Here is a 14,740-nt window from a genome sequence, read left to right on the forward strand (position 1 = left end):
CTCAAACCCAGCTAAAGATCCTGACCTATGGACTTGGAACCACAGGCCTAAGCCCAGAGGTATGTAGTTTTTCCAATAGCCCTCCACCCCAACCCTTTACTCCACTCCCTTTCCTAACACAGTCTGTCCTTCCCCACACATCTTCACCCACTTTCTCATTATCCTACCTTTGCCCCTTTCCTAATTTGTCCTCTTTACAAAGACTCCAGTGAAAGTAATTACTTAAAAAAAAAAAGTTCATTTTATTTTATGTGTATGGGTGTGTTTGCCTGCGTGTATATCCATACACCACATGTGTACAATGCCTGTGGAGGCCAGGAGAGAGGAGTCAGAGCCCTTGAGACTAGAACAGACTGTTGTGAGTTGCCATGTGGATGTTGGGGATTAAACCCAGGTCTTCTGCTAAGAGATCTCTCGAAGAAGCTTAAAACACAATATCTTAAGGTATCTGCTACAGTCTCTGAAGCACAGGGTAAACTACAGATCAGTGGAACACAGGACCCTCAAGTTACAAATGATGACAGATGTGCAAATGGCAGAGTCTGTTTTGGAAGCCCTAGTGGTGGCACTGGCCTGTAATCCCAGTTCTTGGGAAGCAGAGGCAGGAGAATTATTGCCAGTTCAAAGCCCAGCTTGGTCCAAATTCTAGGTCAGCCAGGGCTATATAGTGCTCCATGATAGAGCACCTTGATAGCATATAAAGGCCCTCAGGTCATTCCTTAGCACTCGAAAGGGTCCTGGGACGGTGACCTTGCATGCGAGAGCCAAGAGTCTTGGATGTAATTCATTAGGCTGGTTTAGAAGGTTTTGTGTGTTCAAGAAATCTTGCTGGAGTAGGAAAGAGAGCTTCCCTCTTGGATCTTTCTAGGGTAAATTCTGCATCCTCCCTTTTCACGGCATCCTGGAGATAAGCCATCCATTCTGTCCCAGTGTGTTACATTACCTCTCTCCCAAGCTCATCTGGATCCAATGAGTACATGGTGCCTGAGTAAGGCTTAGTTCCGGCTGTTTATAAAATGTGTCCTGAATGAAAGGCTGAGTGGATGAATATGCTGGGGGGGGGGGGGGGAGGGTCGACGGTACTATACAGCCAGGCAGAAGATAATGAGAACATGAATGAACTGGGGGGTAGGGGGAGGATGAGAAAGAGAGAAATACGAGAGAGATACGGGGGGGGGTGGAGGAGAGAGAGAGAGAGAGAGAGAGAGAGAGAGAGAGAGAGAGAGAGAGAGAGAGAAGAGAGAGATTTGGGGAGTATTTGGAAGATTGGGAGTGGTTCTAGTTGCAGATGGCACTACAGAAGACTAGAGTGATACATGTATTTCCAAGTTTGAAGCCTGTGGGACTTCCCGTTGGAAATACCTAGCATGGCGTACCTAAAGCGCAAAGGAACAACGAGATCTGAGTTAGAGATGCAGATGTAGAAGCCAGAGGCAGCCAGGCCTGGTGATACACGTTTAAAATGCCATCCTCGTGAGGATGGGGCCGGAGTCCTATAAGGTGTTCAGAAAGAGCCCGGGCTACATAGAAACCTGGTCCGGGCTATAAGGCCTTCAAAAGAAAGAGAGGGGAGAGAGAGGTAGGAGGGAGCGCAAGTGGACACAGCAGGTAGTTGGAAGTAGTTGAAACCTTGAACATAGATGAGATTAAGGGAGGAGGCTGGTACCCCTGGGCAAAAAGTGTGTGTACTGTGGCATTCCCCTGCGCTCTTGGACGTCAACCCCACTCAGGCATTCCAGAGCTACAATACCAGGGTCTTAAGACACCACCACACTCTGTACTTGGACTGGCAAAGTGCAAGGGGCTCCCTCCTGGGGAATGGTCCCCTGATACCATCTCCTGATGAGATTCTGACCTCTTCTGTCGTTCTGTCTTCAAATTCCAGCTCCCTGCCAACCTACAATAGTATGCCATGGGGGACGGGGAGAGGGGTAGGGTAGTACATGAGAGACCTTCCTGGCACTGCACCCTGAAAGTCAGACTTCTTTCTTCCTTCTAATGCCTTAGGTGCACTAATCATTTTTTCCTTCTCCTGTACCATCTGTAAACCCTGGGGCTCTGCTCTGACTTGCAGACCCTCTAGCCCCAGCCTAATGGAGACTGTACCTTATTCTGCCACTAGATGGAAGCAGATAAGACCTCAGAAGGCCCTCCGGCCACTGAGGATGCAAAGAAACACCCTTCTTTAACAGCCACTGAGGATGCAAAGAAACACCCTTCTTTAACAGCCACTGAGGATGCAAAGAAACACCCTTCTTTAACAGCCACTGAGGATGCAAAGAAACACCCTTCTTTAACAGCCACTGAGGATGCAAAGAAACACCCTTCTTTAACAGCCACTGAGGATGCAAAGAAACACCCTTCTTTAACAGTCCCCAACGCTGAAGACTTGCCTGAGGCCACTACCCCTAAAAGCCCCCCGCACCTTTTGAGCTCACAGGAGTATTTCAAGCCTCCAGAAGTCCACTCTAAAACACATCCTTCCCTCGATCTTGACACCAAGGACTCTGAGGACCTCCAGGATCCTTCTGTCTCTGAAATGCCTTTAAAGTTGGATACTGCCAATCTTCCTTCCACACCATCTCAATCATCTGCCCAGTCTGTGATCTCCCTAGAAAGAGCCATCTCTAAGATCCCTTTGGATGATTTCATCTATGAGAATTCTATCTCCGACATCCAAGAAGAACCTCTTCCACTCTCACCAACCACCGATATCTCTAAGTATGAGTATCCTATCTCCGACGTCCAAGAAGAACGTCTTCCGCTCTCACCAACCACCAATATCTCTAAGTATGAGGATTCTATCTCCGACATCCAAGAAGAACCTCTTGAGGACACACCAACAGCCGATATCTCTGAGACTGAGTATTCTATCTCCGACATCCAAGAAGAACCTCTTGAGCCCCCACCAACAGCCGATATCCCTGAGAGTGAGGATTATATCTCCGATGACCACGAAGAACCTCTTGAGCCCCCACCAACAGCCGATATCCCTGAGTCCTCCTATGAGTTTATCTCTGATAAAGTCCCACAGACCCAGGTCCCTGAATCTGAGCCCTTTCCAAAGCACTCCTTTCCAGAACCTTCCGCCCAAGCCAAGGAGGCCGCATCTGCAGACGAGGAGGAAGCAGAGGAAGAAGAGCTGACAGGGGGCACTAGTAAGACTGCTGCGGCCGGACCTGAGTATCATGCGAGGAAGAAGAAGGAGAAAAGAGGTGGCGGTAACTGTTCCTACCTCTCCCCTGTTCCTGTGGCTTTGGCACTACCTTCGACTTACCCAGAAGTGGGGGACTGGGTTACTCTCGAGTATGACTCCTCAGTCTTAAGGCCCTTTCTCTCCCCTCTGGTTACTCAGCCCCTCCCTTCCCAGGTTGCGAAAGCCGCCCAGTGGTCCCTGCTAAGCGGGCAGAGCTGGTGGAAATGGCTAAGGCAATGCACAGAAAGCAGTTTGATGATCAGGTGAACAATCTTTTCCAATGGGAGAAGAATTCATCCCTGAAGGCCATCCAGACAGGTGAGCCCAGGTGGCCTTCTAGAGGCCTGTAGCAGGCCCACGGACAGCTTCCAATCCAACAGATTTGGGAACCTGCCTCTTCAGTGTGGAAATGGCCATGCCACCTGCCTGGAAACTGGAAGGGGAGCAAGTGGGCTATCCTGGAAAGAACAGTGGAGATTTCATATGAGGTCCGAGTAGCAATAGATAGAAGTACTAAAGTAACTAAAGTTGTTCCCAACAGACGAGTCGGAGGCCAGCCCCAAATACAGGACCTTGATAGTCTAGACCAGAGCAACCCTAAGGTCCCAGGCCCTTGGACAGTTTCTAGGAACCTTGTCCCCATATGGATATGTCAAAAAGATTTTGGTCCTTTATTCCACTCCACTGCCAAATTCATGAGCATGAGTACCCTAAACCCTGGAGGGGTCCTTTCTATTCAAATCTTCTATAAGGATAACCCTGAACTTCCGAGCCTCCTGCTTCTCCCCCCTGAGGGAGGTTACGTGTGTGTGCCCACAGCTGGCTTTACGTGGTGCTGGGGTTTGGGGTGTGCTGGACAAGCACATTGCCCACCGAGCTATATCCCCAGTGCAAGGAGAACTCCTTACAGTCTTGTGAGTGGAAGCAGCATCTCTGTAATGGGTGTGTAGATGAGCTATGTAAACACGGGGCACACTATGTGTAAGTATGTCTGCCTGTGCTCCTGGGTTTCACAATCTATAGGGATTATTAATCTCAGTAAGAGGGCCACTCTGATCTCCTGGGATTCTGGACTTCCTAGGTGAATTCAGTAGATAGCACCACATCTGCTTCTGCCTTCGTACTTTCTGCTCACGGTTATGATGGAAATGTGTCAACAAGGTTAAGATACAGAGATAACTAGGAAATCCTATATCCTTGTCTTCCTTCATATGATTTATCCAGCCCCACTTCCACCCATGGATCCTCTCTGCTTCATCCCTATTTTTTTTTAAGGTTCTCAACTTTATTACTGGACAAACACCCTAATTTAGACACAAGCAAGTCTCCAGGTTAAAAATGTTGAACTCCATCCGATAGGATGGCTCGACGACCACAATGAGTATAAACCCTCAGCCTGGCCATTGTGTGAATCCTTACGGACCCAGCTTCGTTCTCCTCCAGTGTCTTCTCCTAGAGGTGTACCTGATTATGTTACCAGCTTTCATCCGAATCCACTGAGGAATAGGACGATTTTGCTTTTGTTTCTTGACAGGAATCGCTTGATTCTGAAAGTCTTGTGAGACAGCATGGCGAGAAGCCCACTCGGGCATAGTGCACAGGATGGCGGAGGAAAGGAGAAGGGCGTCTCTATTATTTTTAAAGTCTCATTTGTTTCAGGGTTTCCACGGGTAGCGAAATCTCTGTTTAGTTAGCATCTAACACTGCTTCTTTGTTTTTTGTGGGGTTTTTTTTGTTTTTGTTTTGTTTTTTGCAAATTCAGGTTCTGTCCAGTCCCTTTTTTGCTCTTTTAGAGCCTCCTGTCCACCCCTTACTATTTAGCATCTCTAACTCTCTTCTTGGTTTTAAATGTCTGTTTTCCTGCATAAACAAATGGTTTGTGCACTTAATCCTACACTAAGCTGTCTGAGGTCTGTATCCTTCTGATGTTGAAGACCTTGGTTCAAGACTCCCTAAGACTCTATGTGGTGTGCAGAGAGACGTGAAATGTGAGCTCTTCCTAAGTTCTTCTTTCAACACTTATTATACGCCAACCATATCCAAGCACTGAGTTTCGGTTGTGCAAGCAGTGGGACAAGAAAGGCCTCAAGGATAAAACTGTCCCTCAATTGCACAGTGAGACCCTGTCTCAAAAACAAAACAAAACCAAGATCTTTCAGATAATGTGCACTCTAGTAAGCAAGGCCGATAAGTAAAATGGCAGTTATAATTTCAGCCAACAAATTGCTATGCTCAGGGTTCTGCAGGGACAGAGGAAAGAGGCACCTACTTTTGGTGCTAGACTAAAAAGCATTGGAAAGAAAGACTGACAGAGTTAATATCTGTAAGGGGATAAGGAACAGTCAGGCTGGGTGTGCTGCACTTGGAAGGCTGAGGCAGGAGGATCACACCTTTGAGGTTATCGCTGTCTGTATGGTGAGTTCCAGGCCCAGCCTAGATGGCATAGCAAAAAGAGCCTAGCAGAATAGAAATTTAAGTAAAACGAACGGATTTGACAAGACAAGAGATCTTAGAGGGCTGCAGTGTTTTGCCTGGGGTAAGAACGTTGGTGGGATCCCTAGCTCAGCTCTGGAAATACAGAACCGCGCAGGCAACTTTGTGCCCACGTGAATGAGTCACTGTCACATCCCAAGGGCACCTGAGAATCACCAAAATACTTTAAATAGGACAACGACATGCACATCTGTGCTTTTAAATGGCCACTCTGGCAGCAGGCTAGACTGCAGATGGCAAGACCGGACACAGGAAGACCACACTGAAACACCAGTGGTAATCAAGGACCTTGCTGGGTGAAGCGGGAGACACAGGTAGAGAAGGAAGAACTGATGATTGGATGGCTGGATGTGCAGAATGAGTTGAGAAAGATGAACTACCTGGAGTGACATTTGGCTTAAGTGTCTGCCTGGACGAACAGGGTGCCTGAAACAGCAGGCGTGAGCACAAAGCTCGTGAGCTGAGAGCCAACAGCCTCCTCTGCCTGCCTAGTCCACTTCTGACCAGAAGTGAGTTTGGGACCAGCGAATGGAACCCAGAGCTGGATCCCAACTTTCCCACATTAGGGCATAGAATAGAGTAAGATGGCATTAGAATCCGAGGGATTCTCTCCAGCCTCTCCTCATACTTTTCATCTGAATGCTGGCTGGTTACTGATTCCCACACTCGTGCTTAGACTGGCCGAGCTTTGAGCTTCGCATGGACTCAGGCTCATGTAGGCACACCACAAGTTAGGTTTAGCTTTCGTAGAGTTCAGAACTTCTCTGGTAGAGTCCTGGTTCTGTCCACACCCATTGTGACCTTGCTCTCAACCAAACATTCCGAGTAGAGCAGGGACCTGGCACTGCAGACAGACTGCATCAATCCAGAAGCGGCCAAGCCAAAAGACACACCTGAGCAGGTTTTAGACCCTTAGGAATTATGGGTAAGCTAAGAACACCTGGGCTGAGGTGCAGAATTGTGGATTATGCCATGGTAGGAGTTTGTTCAGTCCGTCAGTCAGGAGGTCGATACTCTCTGGCATCTCTTTCACAGCAGGATTAGAAATATAGATTAAAAAATAGAGACCCTTCCCTTGTGACAACTATTAGAAGAGCTGCCGTTTGGGTTGAGACCTCTAACAGGCATGAGTCCTATAGCTACCAGTCCCTCATGGGGACTCAGGCAAGACTCTGAACTAGAAGTTGGGATGGCTTCTGCTCTCATGAAGAAGCAGGAGGCTGTCCAGCTCTCCTGTCACCTCTGCCTAGCCCTGTCCTCGACTTGTGATAGGACTTGCCATGAAGCTGAACTCTTTCAGACACCACGGCTAAAACCAGAATCTTGTAACCGCCTGCTACTGCCCACATTCAGGGATACTGACTTCCCTTTCCTTTCCAGCCGCTCCTTCCGTTCCTCACAGCTTAGATTATTTTGGTCTTACGGTCATGAATTCTGACGGGGCCCCTTTCTCCTGCTCTCTGGAGAGGCCTCGGCCACCCGCCCCTCTCAGAATCATAGAGGGCATTGGTTACATCACACTAGAGCACAGGGGCATTGCAGAAGTGTCGCCCTGGCCACTGAGGGAGCAGGTATCCCCACCTCCTCTTCACACTAGGTCTGGCCAACTTGCAACCTCCCTCCGGGGTCCTTCACTAGCCATCCTCCTCATGAGCCAATTCCCACCACCTGCTGCCCCCTTGGCCAGTTAGCTTATCTCTTGTTCGCCGTCGACACTTCAGAAAGGTTGGACTCTGGCATGGAGAGGGGAGGAGGTAAGAAACCCTATGGTCACAGGGGCCTCGTGTTCACCTCCAACGTTATCTACAATCTTCCCTGCCTCAAAACTGAAGCCTGCCTTCAGTTATCTCTCATAGGCCGATACAGAGTGGATCCCGGGATGGGAAGGGAACCGTTGATTCTTTGAGATAAGAAAATTAAAAAAATAATGAAAGTAAGAACCAGAGGTGGGCAGGGTGAGGTGGTGAGTTCCCAACCCCCCACTCCAGGGGACCCATCTGAACACTTGTAGGGAGTTGAGGACTTTTTCCTTTTTCACTCTTCCCTACTACTCCCTCTATACGTAGGTATCTACATTGGCTGGCGCTGCCCACATTATTTATGGGACTGTTTCCGGATAGGAGATGAGTCTAAGTGCTTTTGTGGACATTTGTTGAAAGAACACCAGATCATCTCAGGTAGGAAAGAAGTTACCAGACTCTTGTCAAATACGGAGGGGCTACTGTATTCTGGTGTCTTGGAGGGAGAGACAGAGACAGAGACAGAGATGAACATGAACTGGGGAGACATCTGCATAGAAAGATCAGGTCCTGCCTGGTGGTGCTGGTTTCTAATGCTCCCCCATCTCCATTCTCCAAGATCTGTCCGTGCCCTGCAGTGTAAGCCAGTGCAGGTGCCTCATGTTTTGTTTCATCCCATCACGCCCGGAGGAGGTGGGTGAGTTCTGGCTCAAGAAACGAGCCACCTTCGACCCCAAGGCCTGGAGGGCCCAATGTCGCTGTAAACACACTCATGAAGAGCACGCAGCCACTGGATCTCATCCCTGCAGGCACCGTGGTAACTCGAGCAAAGGGGTGTTCCAGTGGGGTGAAGGGAATATGGGGTGAAGACAGGTGTGTGGTAAGGAAGAGGCGAGGTACCGTAATTCCTTATATTCTTTTGCCCTAGGCTGTTACTGCAACTCCTTTGAGTCTAATTTCCTCTGTGCGGCTTGCGACCGGCGCTGGGAGGAGCATGAAACTTTCTTTGAAACTGAGGAGACCAAGCGAAGAGGAAAAAGACCTTATGGTGAGGGAACAACAGGGGACAGGGGGCTATGCCAGCATCTGTAAGCAGACAGCCAGGCAGGAAGCCACTCCCACCCTCTCCGTATCCTCTCCAGCCAGGTCTTACGTCCCGCCCACCCTCACACCCGTGTCTACATGGCTTTCCATCCCCAAGGGCAGACTAGGTGCCTTTTGCAGAGGTACCTGCCCTTCAAGATGTCATCTGCACCAACTTTACCCTGAGGCCCTCCAGATGCAGGGTCTCTGGCCGCCCAGTTCCCACTGTAGATTCCTTGCACTCCCTGGCCCAAGCGACCTCCATCCTGACTCTATGTCTGTCCCCCCAACACCTGACCCTTTCGCCTCTGCTCTTTCTTCCTCCAGGGACAAACACTGCCAAGAACCGGCACAGGCCCTTCTGAGCTTGGCCACGATCAACAATAAAGTGGAAGCCAATAGAATCTGACCTGGCTCTATATGGAACAGGTAGCATCAAGACTCAGTTTCCAGTCAGCTCCAACTCCAGGCAAGAGACAGCACCGAGCAGAATGAAGGCTGACCCCAGCCATCTTCCCCTATCTGGGCCACATTCAAGCTCCTGGCCTTGACACCAGGAGACTGGCTTCAAGAGAGCCAAAAGGAGAGAGAATAGACTAGGCAGTGGCTTGTTGTGTGGCTGGGTTCCATAAGGCAAAGCCATTGAACTTAGTAGGTCTTTGGAGACGCTGCCATGGTGGAGGGAAACACCAAATACCCACGAATTTGAAGGAGTCTCTTCAAGGAGGTTGGGTAAGAAGTAGAGGAAAGAAATCAGACAACACCCTGAGTGGGCTGTAGATCAAGGTAGCAACTTTTTAAGAAGGAGCAGGGGAGGAGGCCCCTATGCAAAAGGATCCTGAAGGTTGAAGAAGAGAGGAGAGATGCTTGGTGAGACAAGATCTCAGATGTGGAAGAAAGAGAGTGAGGTTATGGCAGAGCTTGTGCTCTGATGAAGAGACACTTCACTTGTTTTTTTTTTGTTTTGTTTTTTTTTTTTCCTTTTCTTTTTTTTGGAGCTGGGGACCGAACCCAGGGTCTTGCACTTGCTAGGCAAGCGCTCTACCACTGAGCTAAATCCCCAACCTCGACACTTCACTTGTTAAAGCTCAGAAGGAAGTGTGAGCTGCAGGGAGTAGAACTCCGAGGTTGCCCTCTGATGATATCTACATTCCCGGTGAAAGGGAACTGGTGGCTCAGTGGGCAGTGGGAGACTGAACAGGAAAGGTGAGCATCAGAAAAGGCTAATGTGGGGGACCAGAGGAAACGGCAGCACATGCAGAGGCCAGGATTCATGTGGATGGAAGTGAGAGTCTGATAGAGAAGAAAGGAAAAGTGTTGATTAGTGGGTGCACATGGCATTCTGTCGGGATAGTGGGGGGAACAAAGGCAAAAGACATGGGACTAAGGAAGTGAAGGGAGATGTCTCAAATGGACAGATTCGACATCAGGGAACAACTGCTAGGTGGTGGGGGCCATCAAAGGGATAAGGAATCTTGTTTGAGGTCCAGGAGCAGGTGTGTGGCATGCGCTGCAGCACAGGGCTCCCAGAACAGGCAGATTGCAGAGAGCAGCTGCAGGTGATGGCGGGTGTTTGGAATAAGGAGTCCAGGTCAGGGTCAAGTTTGAGTCAGGATCAAAATCATGACTGTTAGGGGTGACAGAACTCCATAGGTGATTTTATGGCCACAGGATAGTCTGACACTGGTGGGTTTGGGGATGCGAGGTTTCCCCTTTGCCACATCTACAAAACAGTGTTGTCTGCTCTGTGTCAAAATCCAAAGAAATATCCAGCTACAGAGCTCAGCTCTCATCAGATCTCCACCCTCTTCGCATCCCAGCCCCACTTATCTCTTGCCCTTCTCGACTTTCAAGTCTCACATCTAGGGCAAGGTGACCCTACATAGTTAGAAAGGTCATTTGTCTTTGCAAAGGAAGGAATGCAGCCTAGGTTGCTAGGACCCCAGGGCAAAAATCATAAGATCGAGTATCAACCCTCTGAAGACAAGGGTTTTTCTAATAATATAACTATATAAAAGAGACTTGCTAACTCCAGAAGTTTCTCAACGTTGGTTGTATGTGTTGTTGTGATAATCCTATAAAACAAATTTGGTTAATAGAGTTACTGTGATTAGGTCACTGGGGACACAGTGTGTAGCCATTGCAAAGTGTATAAACTACAATAATCTGGAAAACGTAACAAGAAGCATGTCGTTTATTACTGTATATAAAGAGCTTCAGAACAGTGGAACACCAAATACTCAGCAAACAACTGTTGGGCATCTATGTATCAGACCATGTGCAAAAACAAAACAGCCTCTACAGATACAATGTTAACTTACATTATTGCGCCAGGCCAGACCTCGCCAGGTGGTGCGTACCTAGGGGCTTGCTGTGTAGACCAGACTGGACTGGAAACCATGAGTGATCCTCCTGTCTCTGCTGCTTAAGGGAAATACTGTGCTTCTTATCTCAAAATATGAAGCAAAAATGGGGAGATGGTTCAGTGCTTGAGTGCTTGCTACTCTTTTTTTTTTCTTTTTTTTTTTTCTGGAGCTGGGGACCAAACCCAGGGTCTTGTGTTTGCTAGGCAAGCACTCTACCACTGAGCTAAATCCCCAACCCCGAGTGCTTGCTACTCTTGCAGAGGACTGAAACTTGGTTCACATCTGGAGGCTCACACCACCTGTATATAACTCCAGCTCTAGGGAATCTCCAGCACCCTCTTCTGGCCTCTGCGGGCACCCATGTGAACATGCGCATAACACCTACACACATACATATAAATCTTTAGGGGCTGGAGAAATGGCTAAGCAGTTGATATATACTGATCTTGGAGAGCACTGAAACTCAGCTACCAACATCTACATCAAGTGGTTCCCAACAGCCTGTATGTAACTCCAGCTCCAGGACATCCTATGCCTTATACACCCATGGACACCTGCACTCATATGCACATAACTCACAGGCAGTCACACATACACAATTTTTGTATAAAAAATACACACACACATGGGGTTGGGGATTTAGCTCAGTGATAGAGCGCTTGCCTAGCAAGCGCAAGGCCCTGGGTTCAGTCCCCAGCTCCGAAAAAAAGAAAAAAGAAAAAAAAATACACACACACACACACACATACACACACAAGCACAAACATGCCTCACTGAAAATGCCGGGTACAGAGACGTCACTGCACACTACTTAAACGAAGTGGAGAAAAAAATGTAATGTATAATATAGCATACATCCTCACCTGCTTAAGAAAAAAAAAATGCCCTGAAAACTGCGTGATACTAATGGGAGAGCAAGAACAAGGAAGAAATTACCTTAATTTTTTTTTTTATGATGTGGACCTCAGCTTAATTTTTAAAAGATATTTTCATACAATGTTTTAAATCTTTGGAGTGATCTAAAAGCTGGACTTAAGACTAGGTAACTACCCTACAGATTAAAAAGACCGGGTCCCAGTTCACTTTGAGCCCCGCCCATGTGACTTCTGGAGCCAATAAATACCGAATGTCCTCAGAACTCCGCCCTCCTGTCCAATGCGTCTGCAGTACTTTTGTGCAGCAGGTGGCAAGGCCCCGCCCTCTTCCCCCACTAGTTGGGGTCAGAGCCTAAAGGGACAGGCGGAGAACGAGCAAATCCCGCCCACTCAGGAATCACAACCTATGGTTGGTCAAGGTGGTGAACCTGAGTCCATTAGGAAAATATCCCACCCCTAGGTTTAGTCCTTCCAATGGCATGGGAACTTATCTCTGAGTGAAACTGCGTAGGGACCCAATGGAAAAAGAATTTTCACGCTACCAAACAAAAATTGGCCCTGCGTTCGCAGAGGCAGCCAATGACATGCACAACGGGACCCGCCCCTCCAGCCGTCACGGCCAATGGGGCTGCGCCTGCAGGCGACAAACTCGGGAAGATGGCTGCTGCTGTGCTGCTGGCCGTGGGTATGCGCGCTGCGCACAGAACCCTAGCGGCCGCGGGGTCCCGGGGGGCGCAGGTGAGAAGCAGCCAGAGGGACGAGGGGTCTTGCAGGCACTGGCGCGTTCCGGGGCCCGCACGCGCGGCGCGCAGCCCGGCGGAGCCACTGCCTCTACCAAGGGACAAATTCAGGGACTCTGTGGGCAGGTCCGACTCCAGTCCCCGAGAGAAACGACCGCTTCCGGGAACAGCTGGGGAGTCTTAGTGAGGTGGAGCGGGTGCTGCCATCCGGGCGCCTGCTCCAGGCTGCCTCAACCATGCCCCTTGCAGGAAGTGAGCGCTTCCTTCTGGGAGCTAGCCGGCTGTCTTCCTCGAACTCTGGCCCTATAACGTACACCAATTTTTGTTCATCTTCCACCCCACCACCACACGCAGCCGCGATCTAATTTACCCCACCGTTTCTCTTCAGTGTAACACACTGACTCCAGCCCTCTGAACCGGTGGGAAACTAGGATAGTCCCACCTCCTATCCCCTCTGTTACAGCCTGGTTCACTTAGCTGAACTCTTACGTAACTCTGCGGATTCACATGACTGGAATTAAAAATCCAGTGTAGAAGCCAAGCATGGTGGCACATTCCTATAATCCCGGCATTTGGGAAACTGAGGCAAGCAGAATTATCACAACTTTGCCAGCTTGGCCTGCAGAGCAACAATAACAGGAAAGCTAGGTGCGCAGTAAGATTTGATACCCAACTGCGATCAACCAGTGTCAGGACAAATGTATTAAAAGCCTAAATCAAGTAATGAGGCTTAAAGATCAGAAAACGCATAGTATTAATACATGGAAACACTAGAGAGCTTCAAGCCCTTTTAGGATGGGACTCAAACCATGCTTCGAAGTTGTCAGGGGATTCATCTGATGTATTCAAGAACAGCTTACCAACTGAGGTCTCAGTGTTGTTTTGCTTGCTTTTGAGGACAGGGTCTTATGTATCCCACATCAGCCTAGAGTTTCTATGTAGCTGATCCTCCAGCCCCCTATCCTAGGTGCTGGAATTAGCACCAGGATGTACAGATGTACAGCTCCAGATGTACATCTCCACACCCAGATGGAGACCTCACTCTTGAAACTGCCATTCTGGGCCTCTTTACTTGTATGGTACAGATTTCTTAGGCACAGTTAAAGGACTCAGTTGCTTCCTAGGTAGGAATTACCACGTGCTGTGTGACCATGTCCACCATCACCTGGCCTACCCTTTGTTGCCCAAGCTCTGAAACCCAGGAATCTTTCCCTGGAGTGGAAGCACTAATGGGTTCATAGAAGAGTGAAGTTACTAACGCTCTCAGAGCCCAGCTTCTTCCAATCCCAATTACTGCCAGCTTTCTCCCTTGGGGTCACCTGCCCCACCCTCAGGTCCGAGGAAATGCAGGTATGTCCGACGGGAGTGAAGTGGCCAAGGCCCAGAAAGCAGTTCCTGGAGGAGCGGCGCCAACCATCTTCTCCCGGATTTTGGACCGGAGCCTCCCAGCTGACATTCTATATGAAGATCAGCAGGTGGGGGTCCCCTTAGGGCCCAGCCCTCTTAAGAATGTCACAGGTGCAGTGGCACCTGGTGGCCTGAGGAAGTAACACTGATCTCTCACCTGTCACCGCTCCCAGTGCCTAGTGTTCCGAGATGTAGCCCCTCAGGCTCCTGTGCACTTCCTGGTCATTCCTAGAAAGCCCATTCCTCGAATTAGCCAGGCTGAAGAAGACGACCAACAGGTGAGGCGAACAGGGTCAGTGGCTTGTCTGGGTGGAACCGTGGATGAAGCTAGAGGTTTGACTCCTATGGGGAGAGTTACCTCTGCCTCTGCCCTCTCCCCTTAGCTTCTAGGACACTTACTCCTCGTGGCCAAGAAGATAGCACAGGCCGAGGGTCTGAAAGATGGGTATCGACTTGGTGAGTGGCTTCTGACCATGAATCCCTATAACTCGATGGTGATCTTTCTTTTGTTTCCAGCGCTCCCGTGACCCTGATCCCTAACCTCAAGCTCTGTTTCAGTGGTTAACGATGGGAAGATGGGCGCACAATCTGTGTACCACCTGCACATTCACGTACTCGGAGGCCGGCAACTGCAGTGGCCACCTGGTTAAACCTGCCAGCTGCCCTGGGACCGCGGGCCTGGATGCTTGGATGGAGAACGGGAAAAGGGATCCTGTGGTGTTAATAAACGTATTTCCCCCTCCGATTTTGCATCCCTGTCTTCAATATGTAACAAATCTATGTCAAAAAGGTGAAAGAAAATTGATTCGGGCCTATGAGCTCTCTTGACCATAGTCAGAAT

The 14,740-nt window shown here is 49.2% G+C and overlaps 2 protein-coding genes and 1 pseudogene across 2 annotated transcripts; 2 read left to right on the top strand and 1 right to left on the bottom strand.

Annotated features, from left to right (window-relative positions):
- Nucleotides 1-50: 50 nt before the first annotated feature.
- Nucleotides 51-8,876, top strand: Fam221b (family with sequence similarity 221 member B). Its single transcript, XM_032887208.1, has 8 exons — nt 51-59; nt 2,123-2,167; nt 2,345-3,215; nt 3,371-3,514; nt 7,756-7,866; nt 8,048-8,245; nt 8,357-8,476; nt 8,839-8,876. Exons 2-8 carry the CDS (start codon nt 2,123-2,125, stop codon nt 8,874-8,876), a joined length of 1,527 nt encoding a protein of 508 aa, XP_032743099.1. The 5' UTR covers nt 51-59.
- LOC116885306 lies at nt 3,533-4,766 on the bottom strand (annotated as a pseudogene).
- Nucleotides 8,877-12,225: 3,349 nt separating the features above from the next.
- Nucleotides 12,226-14,644, top strand: Hint2 (histidine triad nucleotide binding protein 2). Its single transcript, XM_032891628.1, has 5 exons — nt 12,226-12,490; nt 13,827-13,967; nt 14,073-14,177; nt 14,283-14,355; nt 14,458-14,644. The coding sequence occupies exons 1-5, from the start codon at nt 12,332-12,334 to the stop codon at nt 14,547-14,549; spliced, it is 570 nt and encodes a 189-aa protein (XP_032747519.1). The 5' UTR covers nt 12,226-12,331; the 3' UTR covers nt 14,550-14,644.
- The last annotated feature ends 96 nt before the right edge of the window (nt 14,645-14,740 follow it).

Source organism: Rattus rattus, chromosome 1, assembly GCF_011064425.1.
Source record: "Rattus rattus isolate New Zealand chromosome 1, Rrattus_CSIRO_v1, whole genome shotgun sequence".
Taxonomy (NCBI): Eukaryota; Metazoa; Chordata; class Mammalia; order Rodentia; family Muridae; genus Rattus; species Rattus rattus.